General features: G+C 37.1%; 1 protein-coding gene across 1 annotated transcript in view; it reads left to right on the forward strand.

Moving 5' to 3' along the window:
- The first annotated feature begins 8,247 nt into the window (after positions 1-8,247).
- Positions 8,248-19,492, forward strand: part of LOC122788355 (calpain-A-like) — a 123,068-nt gene continuing 111,823 nt past the window's right edge. The window contains exons 1-2 of the mRNA XM_044055431.1: positions 8,248-8,425; positions 18,012-18,192. Coding sequence (XP_043911366.1) covers positions 8,262-8,425; positions 18,012-18,192 — 345 coding nt within the window. The 5' untranslated portion in view covers positions 8,248-8,261. The remainder of the gene's footprint in view (positions 8,426-18,011; positions 18,193-19,492) is intronic.

Below are 19,492 nucleotides of genomic sequence, written 5' to 3' on the forward strand. Positions count from 1 at the left end.
GTCAAAGAAATCTTTAAAATCCTACAACTATCTGTGGCACAGTATATACCACCTACTATCACAGCATGGCTTTGAACCTAACGTGCAGTTCGTGTTATGTGACTTCAAAGTTGCCACCTTAAAAAGTGTCGGACTGAATGTACCTAATGTCCATTCAAAGGGCTGTTTATTCCACTTCGGCCAGAATGCCTGGTGTAAGGTGCAAAGTCTGGGGTTAGCATCACTTTATAAGAAGTCACAGTCATTTCAGTTGGCCATTAAGTCTCTTGTAGCCCTGGCATTTCTGCAAGAATTGGAAGTGCAGAGTACATTTGAGTTACTGACAGCTACCTTTCCAGTAGAGGGATGGGATGTCCTTCGTTACTTCTCTGACTGGTATGTTTATGGGAAGAAGTATAAATTCACCACAAGAACAACATCCATTATGAGGTTTCCCCCACTCTTTCCGATACCGTTTTGGAATGTGAGTGATTTGAACCAGTTATGTCTCCCACATACCCAAAATACCAGGGAGGCTTGGCATAGGAGGCTGAAATGCCTCCTAGGCAGTAGGGGCACCAACATGTCTGTATTACTGTCATGTCAAGTATGAGAACATGATCGGGTGGATGAATTATGTGTCAGGCTGTCAACTGGGTACATTCCTTCACCTAAGAAAATTTAGGCTTGTCATACGACATCAGCAGTTACAAAATGTGCTGGCCAATAGAGTGGAGTATTCACCTCTTGAGTTTGTGAAGGCAGTTACCAAACTACTAAAGATGTAATCGGACTTTGGCGGTGGAAATTGTTTGTTCACATGTGGAACCCAATGGACACTTCACCCCTTATTATAGACTTAGAGGGTTTTTCTTGCATTTTTCAATGTATTATACACCATGGCTACATGCTGATATTTGCTGTGCTGCATTGCAAATGTGTAACCACTTACCTGTAGTACACAGTTTTGGTTCTTGAGCTCCATCCCAAGCAATATGAATGTCTGCAGCTACTTGCCAACATTTGCCATACTGCTTTGTCAACATGTTCATACTTTGAACCAACTAAAGGTACTTTTGAAGAACCAGCCAAACTAGAACCAGGCACAATTGTCACTTTTATTCATAAACTTAACAACACATAAACTCTTAACTGATTCACCACATTTTCATCCCAACAAGACTTCATCAGATGAGTGCTTAAACCTATTAATACTGTTTAAATACTTTTCCCCGTGATACTTCATCAATTAATGCAAATTCAAAGTTTACATTTTTTGTACAAGAAGAAGTGCCCATAGACTCTAGGGGTGGGCCATGGGAAATAAAGACTGAATACAAAGAAGTTTATTGGAAACTCATTTTGGAAGCTAATAGAGCACCTGACTTGAATGAAAATGTTTCCCTAGCCCCAGTTTTAAAGTTGAGGGCAGCTAGGTTGTAATGAGCCATGTCCTGTAAAGTTCATATATTTTGGTATACTTAGAATGTTTAACAGTGTAAATTAATGCAAACATTTTTAGACACTAGATGGTGTTGGTTTATGGATTGGTATGGGCTGACTGCCTTGGTGAGCCATTTTGAGACTGGCTGGTTGCCTCATGTGAGAGTCACGCCCTGCACTTGTTTTTTGTTGGGCGAACACCTTGACCATTAGGCTATTCTCTCTCTCTCTTAGCATTTTTAGTACATTTAACGTTTCAGATTTTTTTACAAAGCTTTTAACAATGTTTTTACATATTTAACATATTCAGTAGTTTTTTATACGTTTTTTTTTTACATTTCAGATTGTTTTACAAAGCTTTTAACAATTTTTTTGCAGATTTAACATATTTAACAGTTTTTTTATCAGTTTTTACATTCACTAACAAGCACTCTTAGTGGTTTTAGGTAATATGTTTGTATGAGTTCAGTTTGTTTTAATTTAGTAATTAATGATAATTGGTAACCGAAAATAGCACAAAACACCAAAAAATCACTGCTCCGGCACTATTAAGGCTGCCCTGTATAAGTCCTCTTCATTTCCTGCTTCACCTTATATGTGTATCACCAGCATATACCACCAAAGAAACGAAGGAGAAATTTTAACAGTTTAATATTAAAACAAGACCATAATCAAGACCAAACACATAGACCAAATACGCAGATTAAGCGCTTTCGTCTCCTTTACGGAGACTTCATCAGAATCTGTTTAACATTGGTCAATTACATTTTTATATACCTTCCAATGGTGTTTCTAATTAATTAATTAGTGTGAACAGTTAACCACATTTTTAAAAAGACATTCCCTTTCTTGACATAGTGCTCTGAATATATCTGAATAACACATATTAAAAATCATCGTTCAATGTTACTAAATTCGTAAATACTTTTGTGCTATTTCTTAAAAATAATAAATTAATAATTTCATAAATTAATAACAAATGTAAATAAATGAAATATATAGTGTATATTGTAAAATAAACAGAGGCTCAAGGACCGTTTTATAAAACATTGTATACATATAGACATGATGTAAAATAATTGTATATGTTGAATATATATATATATATAATTATAAATATGAAACTTCCATAATATGTGTAAAATATACAATAATATATATATGTTATCTAAATGTAAATGTATATGTAAATGTGAATATAAATATATAAATATAAATATATATAAATATAAATAAATAAATATGTATGTGTACTTATTATGTAATGAATTGTATCCTGTAAAATATACTATATAAATATATAAATATATAAATATAAAAATATATAAATACATGTAGAATATGATATAATGAACTGAGTATGCAAATGAGTAAATAACATTAAATAATATTAATGAATGACTTCAATAAATAACTTCAATAAATAATTAATGAATAATAACCCTTAAAATTAAAAGAGGTTAAAGAGGTTAAAAAGGTTAAAAAATTAAAAAATCACGCAATAAATAGTAGTATGTCAGGCTATTATAAAGGCAGGTATAAATACACAAAATATAAGTGGAGGTGTGACAAAAAACATCTATAAATACATATCTAAAATAGCTATAAGGAACTACCATTAATAATTGTAAAAGCTGTAAGGTAATTGTGATCTGCAAACATTCAGTGTAGGCATTTGTTTAAATAAACAGTCATTCATAACATTTAAATTTTTTCGGGTCCATTGCTAATATTTTCAGTGCAGGGGTAACTGATATGTGGTCATTCAGACCTCCATTACTAAAAGCATCCAATCTTAACTGCCAAAATCATCTCCCTATACTCAACGTTAGTTTCCCAATCGCCTCCACGTTCCATATGTTCAACTTCTTCAAGCACCCAAAATTTAAAATCTGCTTTTTTACATTCTATTGCATGCCTATACAAAGCATTATTCTCATTGTGCCTATTTATATCTCTTATGTACTCATATATTTTGTTTCTGAGATGTCTCTCAGTTTTGCCAATATAATATTTTTGGCAAGCTTTACACATCACCAAATAAATTACCCCTTTTGAATAACAACTACTGTATTTTTTAGCTCTTAAAGTTAATGATAAACTAGGTATTCTCAATTCTTTTGTTTCCGCAATTTACGGACATTGCGCACATCTACCACATTTAAAAGTTCCGTGCTTTTTGTTAGTCCCACTTCTTTCCATTTTCTTTTTCTCCAGGATGTTTTTGATATTCTTGTTTTTCCTGAAGCTGAGTTTTAAATCACTCTTAAATGCATCTGTCTCAACAGCCATATTCCTAAACATACTCCATATCTCATGGATGCTTTTCCTCAACCACCCAACATCCTTGTAGTATGTAATGGTTAAATATGGTGTAAAATTAGTTCTTATAGTATTTTGTGTGTTTATTTCATCATTCACCTCATTTATATAATTGTTATTATTATTGTTATCATTTGATCCATTATTAACCACTAGATTATCAACCTTGGTTAGTAGTGGTTTGTACCTAGTACCTCTACCCAGTTTTACGTATTCTTTTATCGGTGCAATGAGTTCCTTAGGATACCCTCTTTCAATAAACATTAATTCAACATGTTCAAGCTCTTTCAAAAAGTCCACCTCTTCTGATATCATCCTAGTCATCCTGATCATTTGTCCTTTTACGACATTTTTCTTTAATTGATAAGGATGGTCACTGTCAAAATGGAGATATGTGTTGGAATGATGTTCCTTCCTAAAAACATTTGATTTATAGCATTTTCTATGTTTGTCTTTACTTAACTTGACATCAAGGAAGTGTGTTTCATCCATTTCAATTTGATATACAAAACTTAAAAATGAGGTGGTATGATTAATATATTGTATGAACTCATCAATACAGTCTTTGGTTCCATTCCATAAAACAAAAATATCATCCAGGAACCTAAAGTACTTAACAATGTACTGATTATACTTAGAACTAAAAACATATTGTCTTTCCCAGTATAACATAATTATGTTAGCATATAACAATGTTTTTACATATTTAACATATTCAGTAGTTTTTTATAAGTTTTTTTACAATTCAGATTGTTTTACAAAGCTTTTAACAATTTTTTTGCAGATTTAACATATTTAACAGTTTTTTATCAGTTTTTACATTCACTAACAAGCACTCTTAGTGGTTTTAGGTAATATGTTTGTATGAGTTCAGTTTGTTTTAATTTAGTAATTAATGATAATTAATGGAATTTGCATTCATTGATGAAGTATCATGGGGAAAGGTATATAAGCAGTGTTAGTAGGTTTAAGCACTCAAATGATGAAGTCTTGTTGGGATGAAAACAGTGAATTAGTTAAGCATTTATGTGTTTTAAGTTTAAAAATAAAAGTAACAATTCTGCCTGGTTCTGGTTTGCTTGTTTCTTCAAAAGTACCTTTAGTCAGTTCCTGGTTAATATACTGTATACTATATTGTGTAGGTTGGCACTGGATTGTCCTCAGTTTACTTTTTGGATGTTCACACTTTGGTGTAAAGTTTTCATTTTAGTTCTGTGGTGATAAGTTGTTAGTTGGCTCAAACCACTGGATTCCAAATGGGGAGCTTGATGTTTCTGAAGTGATTGTATTAATATTTTGTAAGCATCAACCTTGTCAGATCTTGTCAGGATTTTTGGTACAAATATAAATGAGACTTGTAAAAAGAAGGCTAGATTAAGAAAGCATATCCTCGGTGTATGTGTGTGTGTGTGTGTGTGTGTGTGTGTGTGTGTGTGTGTGTGTGTGTGGTGTTCAAACACATGTGCACATGTCTTGGCGGGCTTAGGCGTTAGAAAACAGGCCGCAAAGCTTCTCAGAAAGGTACTGGTTGATAGTGCTGTAAAGGATTATTTTTGCAATAGTGCAATCACTAATTAGTATTATAATCAGTGATGACTAAAATGGCCTAATTTATGACATGTATATGCATCACTGCTGTATATAATGCAAAATACTGAAAAATATTTAAAAAATATAAGGTTGAAGGAAGGAAAATATATTGTAGATTCTGTGTAAAAAAACATTGTGAATGTTGCTTTTGAAGATAAAAAGGGGAGCAAAAGATAAGAAAGAGCTCAGGAGAAGTCTTACTTCTAAATAGATACCCCAGTTTATTATTTATAGAGGACTGCAAGGAAATGCAACTAAGAAACAGGACTGAATGAAAGGAGGACAATTGTGGGAGTGATAGAAGAGATACTGTTAAAGTATACAATATTCATTATGGGTCATTGACATACCCCTCAACTGTCCAGATTTTTGCCTCACATGTTTGGTCTGTTCCTCATGAAAACAGTGGTTTTCTGGTGAATCATCAAGGATTGAAGTAATTAAAAATTGACAGATATTTTTATACCATTAAGAAAATGTACACTAACATATAATCTATTATTATAGCAACTTTCTAAGTTTATTTATTTATTTATTTGCAGTTTGTTTACCAGGGTGGTCCATTGGGCCTTGTGGAGCCCATTTTCAATGGAGTCCTGGGGAGAAAAGCTCCAAAGATACAACTAGTTATAATAACAGTATTACAAAATACAAAAATAATTCTAAGTTACACAGAGTACTAAGAAGACATAACTGTGAATCTACTAGATACTGATACAGAGGTTAAGAGAATTTAGAAAATAAAATGTCAGAGTAGATAAAGTATCAGAGTTTTAACAATAATCAAATGTCAGGGTAGATACAGTATCCCAGTGTTAAATGTCAGAGTAGATAAGTATCACAGTTTTAGCAATAATCAAATGTCAGTGTAGATAAAGTATCACAGTGTTAATAATCGAGTTAGTTCCAGTTGTAAAAGGTAGTGCAAAGTACCCCATATAAATGTATTAAGGAGGAATAAAGAGGGACAGTTTCTAAGAAGGTGTCAGCAGAAGTGTTTGAAGTAGAAAGGGATTATAGATAGAGATATTATGTAGGATGAGAGCAAGAGCATTCCCACAGTGATGTTAGGTGTGAGTGGAGAAGAGATTTAAAGATAGACTGTTGGTGGGAGCATTCCCACAGTGATGTTAGGTGAGAGTGGAGAAGAGATTTAAAGATAGACTGTTGGTGTGAGCATTCCCACAGTGATGTTAGGTGTGAGTGGAGAAGAGATTTAAAGATAGACTGTTGGTGGGAGCATTCCCACAATGATGTTAGGTGAGAGTGGAGAAGAGATTTAAAGATAGACTGTTGGTGGGAGCATTCCCACAGTGATGTTAGGTGAGAGTGGAGAAGAGATTTAAAGATAGACTGTTGGTGGGAGCATTCCCACAGTGATGTTAGGTGAAAGTGGAGAAGAGATTTAAAGATAGACTGTTGGTGGGAGCATTCCCACAGTGATGTTAGGTGAGAGTGGAGAAGAGATTTAAAGATAGGCTGTTGGTGGGAGCATTCCCACAATGATGTTAGGTGAGAGTGGAGAAGAGATTTAAAGATAGACTGTTGGTGGTACGGATGAGAGGTGGGAGGGAGTTCCAGTGGCGTGTGAGGCAGAAGGAAAGAAGATGTTTGCCAGGTGGGCGGGAGGGTTTATGCAGTTCAATTAGATTTTGTTGGTTGGATCGTAGGCATCTGTTAGGGAGATGCATTTTAAAGGTTGAGATGAGGGTGGGGCAGAGAGAAGGGTTAAATATAAGTTTATGTGCTTGAATGAGTTGTGTATAGATGAGATAATTGGGGAGTTCAAGCCATTTCAATTGGCATAGGGTGGTACAGTGATGGGTGTTGGATCTGTGGCCAGTTGCGAATTTTGCGATCTTATAGTAACAGGAGGAGAGTTTAGATTTGAGGGAGGAGTGCAGGTTGGTAAGGATAGAGGCTCCTTATAGTAGGGATGAGGTTAGGTAAGTGTTAGCAAGAGTGAGCCTGAGCAATAATTACACTTTGTCTATGATTTGTGGTCCTTTGCCCTACCCTCAATTATTTTTGCCTTTGTCACAATTTACTGTGCTAACAGGTTGAGAGATATGGCACACTGATGATTCCCAAGAAAAATAAAATGGGGTGTATGAATTTACTGATCTTGACTTCTTTTCACTGTGAATCTTTGTGCTGTCTGAAGTTATGCTTTATTTTAAGCATTCTAAATAATTCTACAGGAATGAATATATTTTTTCCATGTTGCTTTGCATGTGATGTTTAAATGGGTATGTTTTCTGAAACTAGGCATTTGTGCTGGAGTTTATTTTATTTTTTTATATTTCTGGTTTACTTTTAATGTGTAACAATTACTGCTGGCTGCAATGTAATTCTGCCTTTTGTTGGCATACTAATAATGTCAAATAAAGAAACACCAACATACCAAAGCCTTGTGCTTCTTCCTAGAGTCATACAGGCTACTGTCATGTGACAGAGACCCTTCGATGCCAAACACATTTACTTCATAACAGAGAGACCATTCTGAAGCAATATGTCAAAGAGTGACAGGGATATTTCAAGTATCAAGGATCTTAAGGAAGGGGTTGTGTTGCTTGACAATGTTTTAATGTATAAGCTTCATGATTAGGTGACTGGCAGCAGAAGTCTCTAAAAAGTTTACATTTACCCAGTGCAGGTATGCAATTTATTGATTTATTTTACATTTGTGTATGGGGAATGTCTAGCCAAGTATGAACCCCTTTAGAGCAAAGGCCTGGGGAGAAACACTCAAAGTGTAAGGGAAAAAATGAAAACAATCAAAAACAGATAATCAAAGCAATTATGCAGTGTAAAAATACAGGATATTGACATGATAGAATACAATTTACATTAGTTGTGTTGAGCAATTTCACAAGAAAGTACTACATAAAACTCTTTATATTTCAGCACAACACATCTCTGAAAAAATGCCCTACTATGGAATATTTCGGTTCTGGTTTTGGCAGTTTGGCAGCTGGGTAGAGATACTGGTAGATGATTTCCTTCCAACCAGAAATGGAAATTTGATTTATGCAAGATCAGAAGCAGGGAACGAGTTCTGGCCATCTTTGCTAGAAAAAGCATATGCAAAGTAAGTAGCATAGGTAATTTTTTCTTATGGTAGCTATTCAGCGGTACACTGTTTGCATGGTATTACATGTGGTAAATAACATTTTTAATGGGCTTCATGACATAATGTCACTTAGTTTTGGTTCCAGTCAAAGGACTTTTAAAAAGGGTATACAGTGAGATCTCCTAAATGTCACTTTCTCAGTCTGCATTAATACAACTTTTACAATTGCTGCTTCTGTTTTGTGGGACTGCCATTTATTTATTTATTTTATTTCCCCACTCAGAAACTGTAATAGCATACACTTCTCACAGGAATTGTTTCTAGACCAAAAACAGTGTCTGGTGCTACTGCGGCTATTGGGGCTGTAACTGCAACTGTGTTAGCAGAGAACAAGGCATCGGAGACAATCTAGCAGCTTCTGAAAAGTGACTCAGCAGATGGCAGCTAGAAACTCTATCAGGTTGCAAGGTAAAGAAGATAGCCATCAGTCACCATTCATAAGGGATGCCAGCAACAACCTGCTGAAATTAGACAGAAGGAGTACTTCTAGTAGTTTCTGAATGAAGAAAACCCCACCGAAGCCATACTGCTTCAGACACAGCCTATAATAAAAGAGGAAGAAGAGTCCACCCTAGAAGAAGCATCAGAAACACTAAGAAAAATGAAGCCAGGTAAAGCAGATGGCTCAGATGAGGACATGGCATATATACTAGGAGTTCTATGCTAGACGTCTAAATAGAAAGATGTCAGAACTTGAGGCCCTCTTGCAACTTAAACACATTCATACTTGTATGCTTACTGAGACATTGTTTCAGTATAATGACATCACTCTCTATACCAGGATTAAGTGCCTGCCATGCCTTCAGATCCTTGGGAAACTCTGGGGGAGTATCTATATTTATTAGAAACTCTATTGCTTCACACCAGATTACCCGCAACCCAAATTTGTAGCTCATGAATATCCAAATCACTCTTAACAAATCCAGAACTATTTCATTGCTAGCTACAGAGCCCTATCAATGTCATCCAAACCTCTCAGAAATTACATGAACACCAAAGAGGCAATGTATATCACACCAAATACCTTCTTACTAGGGGACTTCAGTTATCCCAGTATTGCACTGCACATTTGCACCTCTAAAAATTGTTATGCTCAGCATTTCCCAGACTTTATTAATACCAATGCACTTGATCAAATTGTAAAACTACTCGATAGAGGCCCTAATATCCTTGACCTGGCCATTACCAACCTAGGCTCTGCCTGCACCTCACCCTGCATCTTATTATCCCTGATTACAGCTAACATGAGTCATCTTTTCTATCAAGCCAAGGGGTAACACCCAACCACCTAATTAGGTAATCTTTAGGGACTCCTCCAAGGCAAACCTACTTCAACTTGTAGAACACCTATGCAAAATTCCCAATAATCACTTGCAAATGGACCAAACTGAGATGGCTGCTACATTAATCTCTGACTTTTATCAGCGCCTGAACAGGTGCATAGCAAAGTCAGTACCCACCCACCTTAAATATAACTGTAAATTCATGGATAGAATTTTCTGGAAGAACTCCCACATTAATAAACTGTACAATAAAAGAAGGAAAATAATAAAACATTGTAAGTAATCTCTATCTCCCTACCTCAAGACTACAATGAAACATGCTGGCAAAGAACTAAAAACACTATTAGACAATATAAAACAGAGTATGAACATAAGGGTACTACAGATTCCAAATGTCAAAAAATGAAGGGATAATATCCAGCAATGCACTGAGCTCATCCATAATAATATTACCCAGTGCAATTTTAAGTTCATAGTCTGCTTTACATTTTCTAGTAGTATTTTATACAGATTTAGTGTTCATTTTATTCTTCCTATCCACACTGTTGCCCCGACTATCCTTGAAAATTTTAGTTTCCCTTAAAATCACCTTTGGATAAGTCTTAGAATTCCTGTCAAAGGCTAAAACTAATACTTCCATGGTATTGGAAAACATGCCAGGCTGCATTCTCATTAGTGTCAAGTATGCACTGTCTGAGCCTCTATGTAAACTGTTCAATCTCAGCCTGTCTACAGGGTTTGTTCCTGATGCCTGGAGAACAGCCACTGTGACTTCCCTACACAAAGCTGCCACTCAACAGACCAGACTAGTTATAGACCAATCAGCTTCACAAGCCCTATATACAAAGCCATGAAATGCATTGTAGCAGAACTCATTTTTGCAGACATAGGTACTTTAACTGATATAGATACCGACCAGTTTGTTTTTTTGAAGGGCAGGCTCTGACTCCTGAACCCAGTCAGCTTCTTTGATAAGATTACAAGGGCTGTGGGCAGTGGCCATTCTGTGAACACTACTTATTTTGACCTGGCCAAGGCTATTGATACTATCCCTTATGCTGGTATTATTGAAAAATTAGACAAACTTAATGTAAACCCCTATATTGTCCACTGGATTGTGAACTGGCTATCCAACAGATCCCAGGTTGTCAGGCTTTGCTGGTTGTCTCTCTGATTGTAAAATTGTAACTATTGGGGTGCCACCATTTCACAAGGGATTGGTTCTGGGCTCAGTTTGGCATTTATTTTGCAGACATCCAAGCCAACATCCCAGGCATGTAGTTGACCAAGTTTGCTGATGACTGCAAACTGGCCACTGTTATTTGCTCATCCTCTGAAACAAAATAGCTCCAGCAATAGCTAGAATGCGTGGATGCCTGGTGTATCAAAAACAGTCGCAAACTGAATGAAAAAAAGTGTAGCATTGTAGCATTTAGCAGAAAGGTTGCTCCCACCTGTTATGTTATAAATGATACTCCCCTTCAGACAGATGCAATCATACGAGAGCTACGTACTCATGTGGATAACTCTGTCTCGCTTGATAAACATGTTTCCACCACACTTAAGAAATCCTTCTATCTGGTCCAGTTAATTTCCAAGGCAACATCTTCAGGATCCAAAACAAGTCATCCTAGTACTGCACTCTTCCCTCATCAGACCTGTCAAGCATATTGATCAACTGGAAAGGCCCCAGAAATTTCTAACTAAGAATACTAATGGTCTTAAATCCTTCAACTGCCCTTATAGATTAGCATGACTCTCCTTATACTCAATAGCCTACAGGTTGATGTCAGGTGACCTGTGTCTTGCTTTTTGAACTGTGAAAGACCCAGTTCTATTTGACCTCCTATTACTTTGCAAAATTGCAAAATTAGCCGCTCTATAAACACCAGCTGTAGGGACTTAAATCTACAAAAACGAATAAACAAAACTTGATGGAGGGATAGGTTCCTAACTGAATGTATTCACAGACAATGGAATAAGTTACCATTGGAGGGCAAGCAAACTTCTATTTTATCTACTTTTAAGGCTAGTCTTGATGACTGGATGGTTAGAAACAAATTTACACCAGGGTTATTCCGTACAGCCTTGCTCAGTTTGGGAGGTGAGACCATTAAGTGTTTGAAAAGGGTGGCAAGAAATTTAAAGCTTGTGTGCTTAAAGTTGTTTATGGTTAGGCATCTTATCACCCCCCCCCCCCAATGGCTGCTTGCTTAGTATATTCCTATGTTCATGTTCCTATATGATCAAGATATTTGGTGAGTTAGGGGAGAAATGGCTTCAGAGGGTACGCATAGCAGTATGGAGAGGAAGGCATATCCCAGATGAATGGTGAACAAGCATTCCAGTTCCAGTGTACAAGAACAAAGGGGGCATTCACAACTATGGGCAGTAAAGAGGCATCAAACTCCTGTAACACTGCATGAAAGTGCTAGAGAGGTTAATTGATTAAAGAATACACAGAGTAGTATAAAGTGATATAGGAGATGAGCAGTTCAGATTCAGAGCAGGGTGCAGCACAACCAACAAGATGCTTGCAGCACAGTAAGACAGATAGTGGAAAAGAAGCTAGAGATGAGGAAAGAGCCTAACTGGGCATTCCTAGATATGGAGAAAACATGACGATGTCCAAAGAAAGCTGATTTGGGCAGTCCTGTGATGGTTCCAAGTCACACATACATTGGCAGGATTAGTGCAGGCTATGTAGAAGGACCCAATGACACAAGAACAAACATTGTACAGACTCACAAAGGAGTACCCAGGGCAGTGGGTGTGCATCAGGGCTCAGCTCTGAGCCCACTGCTGTTCATACCAGTGATGGACTACATTAGCAAATAATTCAGAGGGGACAGATCAACAAAGCCACTATATGCAGACGATGTGGCATTTTAGACAAACTCTGAACAAGAACTTCAGCAAAAGATAGGGGACTGGAATGCAAAACCAAAGGCACATGGGATGAAACTGAGTACAGACAAAACAGTTGTCATGGCAGAAAATAGGGGAAATCAGAAGAAACTGAAACCTGAGATAGAATGGAAATAGTGGAATGGGATAATATCTTCAAGTATCTGGAAGGGTTGACTTAGGAAAAGCTAAGCCTAAACAAGTAGGCCAAAGACAGAATCAGATGGGCTGCAGTCAAATGGCACAGAGTGTCAGGGGTAGTGTGTGTCAGAAAAATACCAAAGAAGCTGAAAAGTATGGCGAGATGAGTACTACTATATAGTACATAAACTTGGGTAGTGAAAGCAGAGTAGTCAAGGAGGCTAGATGTCATGGAGATAACGTGCCTGAGATGGGTAGAAGGATGCGCATTGTGGGATGGATGGAAAATTAGGACATCAGAAAAGAACCCAAAGTAGCTCCATTTGAGAAGGTCCAATAGAACAGATTACAGTGGTTCAGGCATGTGTGCGGGAAAGCAGAAAATAATCTGGTGAAGAAGGTTTTGGAAAGGCAGGTGTAAGGCAAGAGGAAACCAGGCATTCAGCAAAGAGATGGATGGATTGCATGAGAGAAGACCTGTGACAGTCGGGCATGACCACTGAAGAAGGCAGGAGAGTGACACTGAATAAAAAAAAATGGCATTAGTTAAAGCGACTCCATGACCTCTTGTAAAAAATGGGAAAAGTAGGTTGATGATGATGATGGTGGTGGTGCTATGGAAATACCAATTAGGAATTTGATGTTTCTACCTGAAATGTACTGTTAGCAGCACATAGTGAAAAAAAAGGCATTTCTCTTTCAGTCCATCTATCAGGGTTGTTGTTTGGAAAATCATTCTCAACTTTGCCCCAACTCCAGCCTAGCCACATGATGAAATATATTCTAAGTGTTAATTCTTCAGTAGCTGGAGTTAGGGGTGGTGGACTGCACATGTATCACAGCTTCAGATTAATAAGTAAAAGCAACAGTTTGCACACCTTCTTAAAAAAAAAAAAATATATGTAAGCTGCATTGGTCCAAGGGTCAGTAGGGCAAGCAGCTATAATAAGGAAAATGTAACAAATAAATGAAAAAAAAAAGTCCTTCATATCCGAAAAACTCACATTATCATTTAGAAGGCTCTTGATGGATTTAAGCAAGGAATAGAAGGTCTGGCCCGAGTTAAGTAGATAAGCTAATGTTGCAAGTGTTGTTTTCAGAGTTCAGCATGGGTGGAATAGTCAGATTTCTGATTTATGCATATTTGTGTGCAAATGAAGGGTTAGAAAAGAGAGGAATATTTCTTCAGTAACTTGGTGCGTAACCTTCTTTGCTTTGTGATCTAGTTTAGAGATAAGCTTATAAACTTTGACAACTGCAGAGATGAATGAAGTGTGAAGAGTGACATATGCCTAACTAGGAAGAAAGGCACTGCTGTTATGCTACCATCACTATGGGTTCAGTGTGTGTTAAGGGACAACTATCTATTCCTAAGTCTTGCCTCAGCGCTTAGCAGCATTCATGGAAGATAAATGAAACCACCGAGTATGGTGGATGCTGAGGTCATGGAACAGATAGGATATAAATAAATACTGGAGAAAATGCACACAGAAACAAGAACTGATAAAATGGAATACTGAAATGTTTTCACTCATATCCAGAATAAAAACAGAAGCAGCTCAACTGCTTTAATGGTATCCTCTGACTGGTGTTCTTGAAATGTGTTCCACATGTTTGCAAAGAAGTTGTGTATGTGACAACTTAGTAACCCATTTTATTTTCCTGTTTATTGTTTCCATACAGCTATTTTTTAACACTTTTATTAAATGTATGTATATTGAGTAACAACAAAGGTGCACATACATTATTATTTATTTATTTGCAGTTGGTTTACCAGGATAGTCCATTGGGCCAAAATAACCCGTTTTCAATGGAGTCCTGGGGAGAAAAGCTCCAAAAACAATTAGCAAGGTTACAATAAGGTATTTAGTTTCAATTATACAATTCCTATCAACTTGGAAATACAGTAGACTAGTGTACAAACATATACAAATATTACAATCTTGTATCGCTGAAAACAATTTACAATATAGAAACTGAGAGGCTTTTACAACTTAGGGTGGGTTACACTGGATATATCTTTCATACATTCAGGATGAATAGCTTAATACAATCAAGGGAAAGGTATATGAGCTGACATAGAACCTTTCAATATAGAAACAGAGAAGCTTTTCCATCAGAGGGTATATTTACACTAAGGTACCTTTAAGTATTCAGAAAAAGCTAATACAAACAAGAGCAAGATCTATGAGTTTAGGAGAGTAAGTAGAAATTCTCATTATGAATAGGCGAGGAGAAGTGAAAATTCTCGATACAAGGAGATTATGTTGGGTGGGAGCAGGAGCATTCCCACTGGGAAATTAGGTGTGAGTGAAGGGATTTTTTGAATGAGAAGTGATTTGTGATGGTACAAATGGATGAGGGTAAGGAGTTCCAGAGATGAGCAAGACTGTAGGATAAGAGATTTTTTCCAGGGGGACGAATTGGTTTATACAGTTCAATTAAGTTTTGGTTGTTAGATCTTAGAATTCTATCAGGGAGGTGCATTTTGAAGGTAGAGGAAAGGGATGGGCAGAGGGAGGGATTGAAGATGAGTTTGTGTGCAAGAGTCAGTTGGACGTAGGTGAGGTGATTGGGTAGTTCTAACCATTTTAGTTTGTGGAGAGCTGAACAGTGGTGTGAGGAGGACTTATGGGAGGTAGCAAACTTGACAATTTTGTTATAGCAAGAGGAGAGTTGTGTTTTGAGAGAAGATTGTAGGTTAGTTAGAAGTGGGGCTCCATAGAGGAGGGATGGGATGAGAAATGTGGTAGATAGGGTGTTTGGTGGAGGGTGTAAGATAACGATTCTATCTGTAGAGCATGCCGAGTTTTTGGTGGGGTTTTTTTATATTTAGTTGAAGATGGGAATTGAATTTAAGCTGACTATCAATTTGGACCCCAAGTAATTTGGCCTCAGATACCAGTTCTAAGGGTGTATTGTTGTGACTAGCAATAATGAAATTACTTGGATTGAAAAAGGTAGCTTTAGAGGGGGTGAATACCATTACTTTGGTTTTGGAGGCATTGAGTACAAGGTTATTTGTTTTCATCCATTGTTCGGTGGTTGAGAATGCATCTTGAGTAAGCTTTAGCAGTGTGAGGGTGGAGGTAGCAGAGCAGATTATAGTTGAATCATCTGCGCATTGGATAATTTTAGTTGAAGGGATAGAGTTATGGAAATTGTTTATGAATATATTGAAAAGCAGGGGACCCAGTATAGATCCTTGGGGAACACCGGTTGGGGTGTTGATGAAAGGGGAGGTGGCTTTTTTCCATCTCACTGCCTGATATCTATTGGATAAGTAGCTAGTGAACCAGTTCAGAGAAGAGGGTGACAAGTTAGGAAAAATTAACAAATATATTTCATTTTCATGTACAATGCATATATGTTTTCTCATACTGCTTTAAATCTTCAGTGAAACCAAAAGGCCAGACTAGTCTACCCTGTCTTTTTGAGGTACAAAGGATTCCGTCTTTTTTAGAAATGTATGTTAACATATTCAGGTTCCTAAGTTCCATTAAAAAGCCATGACTTATACATATCAAAATAACAATACAATTAGTCACTGTACCTGTTTTTTAAACAGTTCCAGTACATACAGTGAAGTATTCCTTAGAATGCTGATAACCCAAAACTGTTTAAGTTCAGAAGGTCAGGAACATCGACCTGTAGGGCCGCTGATTAGGAAGTAGTTATCCTTAATGACTGGAGGATGAAAAGCATTACTTAGAAAATAGAAATCACTGTGTAATGAAGGGCAGTATCTTGCTTGAGTACAGTACTCTGGTGTTCAAATCTGAAATGTGATGAGAAACCCAAGGGATGGAAACTAGCTTCTGTCTTGATTGTTTTGAGATAACTGTTAAATCTTCCCTGCCTTTCCCTACAGACCTTTTCGAAGCTCCTGTCTCCCCCTCCCCCAGCACACACACAGTCCTGCATTACATTGAAGGTGTTTCCAGGAATGCTACTTGCCTTATATCTTCAGATAAGGGGTCATTAGCCAGAATAATTTGAATCCTTCTTCCGAGAGCATAGGAACTGAGCCAGGAGACAGGTGACAAGAAGCAGTAAGGAATCCATGCATCCATCCATGGGGATAAAATAAATATGTACTTGGCAAAGACAGCAGACAAAAGAAAGCTAATTGAAATTATTTACTATTTGACAAGCATGCTAATGTAAGTCAGCTATCCTATTTTTTTTTTTTACTGTAGCATAAAATTGTCTTATGGCAAGGAATTTCTCATTGCACTTGCGGTATAAAGGGATATGCTGTAGCAAATCAAGTTTATTTCAGTGCTACCACACTGACTGAAGCCCTCTTTGGTCAGACCTGAAAGACTGAAGGACAGAATTTTTAAATGAAAGACACCTCCTACAACCCCCCTGTATTGAGCTGTGCCCCATATATATCATAACACATAGTAACCATAATACTTAGAGTGGCGTACCCTTTCTGTCTGTAATGTTTAACCAATCTTCTCGGTAGTGTGGTGACAATGCATCGATCAGATAATTGCTATTAGCAGCTATTGATCAGGTCCATTTTTGAATTGTTTTCCTTCTGTACTGATTTAACTCCTCTGCTTAATGTTTTAACATGCATCATTTGGAATAGATTGGCTACCGGAGAAGAAGCTAATGGGTTCTAGTCTTATATCAAGTTTCAGTTGCATATCACAAACTCCATTCCTCAAGTATAATGCAATAAACACTAGGATGTCCTACATCTCCAATAATAATTTAAACTGAGATTATGTTTTTGGTATTTATGCAGATAGAGGGTAATATTAAACATGAAGACTCTACAAAAAGAATTTCATTTTTTTTTTTGCCCTGACAGGATTTCTCATGTATATTAAAATGCTGTTGTTAGTGCATATTTGTTAAATTTCAGCTGTTTGTGCCTTCAGACTGTTTTCTACCATCTCACTAACAGTTACTGAAGTTCAAGCATGTACAATAAGTAAACAAGCTAGCTAGCTAACTAGTTAGGCATTCAGACAGATAAACAGATGAAGGGACAGCCAGACAGGGACACGAGCTGAAAGGATACCACATTTGTCAAATTTCTAGTTTCAGTGAAAACTAGGAATGATGAAAAACTGTGTTAACAAGTGTCATAGCCTCTTGTACAAGTGAGGTGGTATAATCATCTGCAGTTGGTTCATGTAATTTCCATTCCAAACCAGAAAAGGTGGACCTGATTCTTCATTTCTCACTGGCAGGTTGCATGGCTCATATAAAGCAATCGAAGGAGGCTGGACTATTGATGCCCTTACTGACTTGACTGGAGGAGTTGGTGAAATGTACAAGCTGAGAGATTTTCAAGACCGCTTGGAAGAACTCTATAATCACCTTGCATCTGCCTTCAGAAAGAATGCTTTCATAGCCTGCGGCACAGGCAAGGTAAAATTGCCAATACTGTGCTGCATAATTTAAATCTGTATTTTATCTTGGGTTTATTGGTCCTTCTAACTTATTTAAGTGTGTATTATTAACTAAACTTTGCAATTTAGGTACACCCAAATCGGCAAATCCCTTCTACAACTAAGCCTCAGGGAGAAAGGTTCCAAGCTTAGTAAACCTTCAGTGATAGGTTGAATAGAATGTTGAAATATAACATCTTCTTTGCATAAGAAATGAGAACTCGATATCACCATTCATTCATTCTTCAGTACCTGTTTTCTCTATTGCAAGCTCATAGTAACCAGACCCTGTCGCATTACTCAGTGGCCACAAAGCAGGAAATGAAATCATGGACAGGACACTATGGTATCACACACACACACACACACACACACACACACACACACACACACACACACACACACACACACACACACACACACACAGACACACAGACACACAGACACACACACACACACACACACACACACACACACACACACACACACACACACACACACACACACACACACACACACACACACACACACACACACACACACACACACACACACACACACACACACACACACACACACACACAGCCAGTTGCCATGAAGGAGCTGAGTTTAAGTATCAGATATAGCTATAATACCAGCTAAGAGTGGGACTTATACAGGGATTTGTTCCTGAGAGGTGTGGTTCATCCTTCAATTCAAGAGATCAAATTTAGGGGACGGTAGTAAATTTCTTCGTAACTCCCACCCATGGTGGGTATTATACTATACAAACGTAAGTACAGTAATGAGGATTCAAACTATTTGTTCTGAGTCTTAAAAGTATGGAGCTTTGCAAGTACTGAGCATACACAAGTTGGAACTATTCAGTATTAAGGAAGTGGTGTTAAGGGAGTCCATGTCATAATTCTGAGGATCGTAAGTTTGATGCTTGGAATAGTGAGACTAAAGTAGTAAGTGTGGGGAATACACACTAATTTAGAGGTTACAGTAATTTGCAGCATTTCCCCTACTCCAAGGTACATGACCCCTTTGTATATGTAGTTATCAGTGGAGTAGGGTATAGATCTCCATGTTAGAGGTACAGAAGGTATTGCCTCATTGTGAAAATATTTAACAGTGTATCAGACTTTCATAACTTACTGTTTTGTTTTTTAAAACTGTTCGTTACTTTGTGGACTGGACTCATAAAACTTGGTCTGATACTTAACAAAAAGTCAGCCAGTGTTTTATACTACTGTTTCAGCGAAAGAGGAGGATTTATGAATTTGTAAAGAAAATTA

This window comes from Protopterus annectens, chromosome 13.part0 (assembly GCF_019279795.1).
Source record: "Protopterus annectens isolate FY-2018-M chromosome 13.part0, PAN1.0, whole genome shotgun sequence".
Classification (NCBI taxonomy): domain Eukaryota; kingdom Metazoa; phylum Chordata; order Ceratodontiformes; family Protopteridae; genus Protopterus; species Protopterus annectens.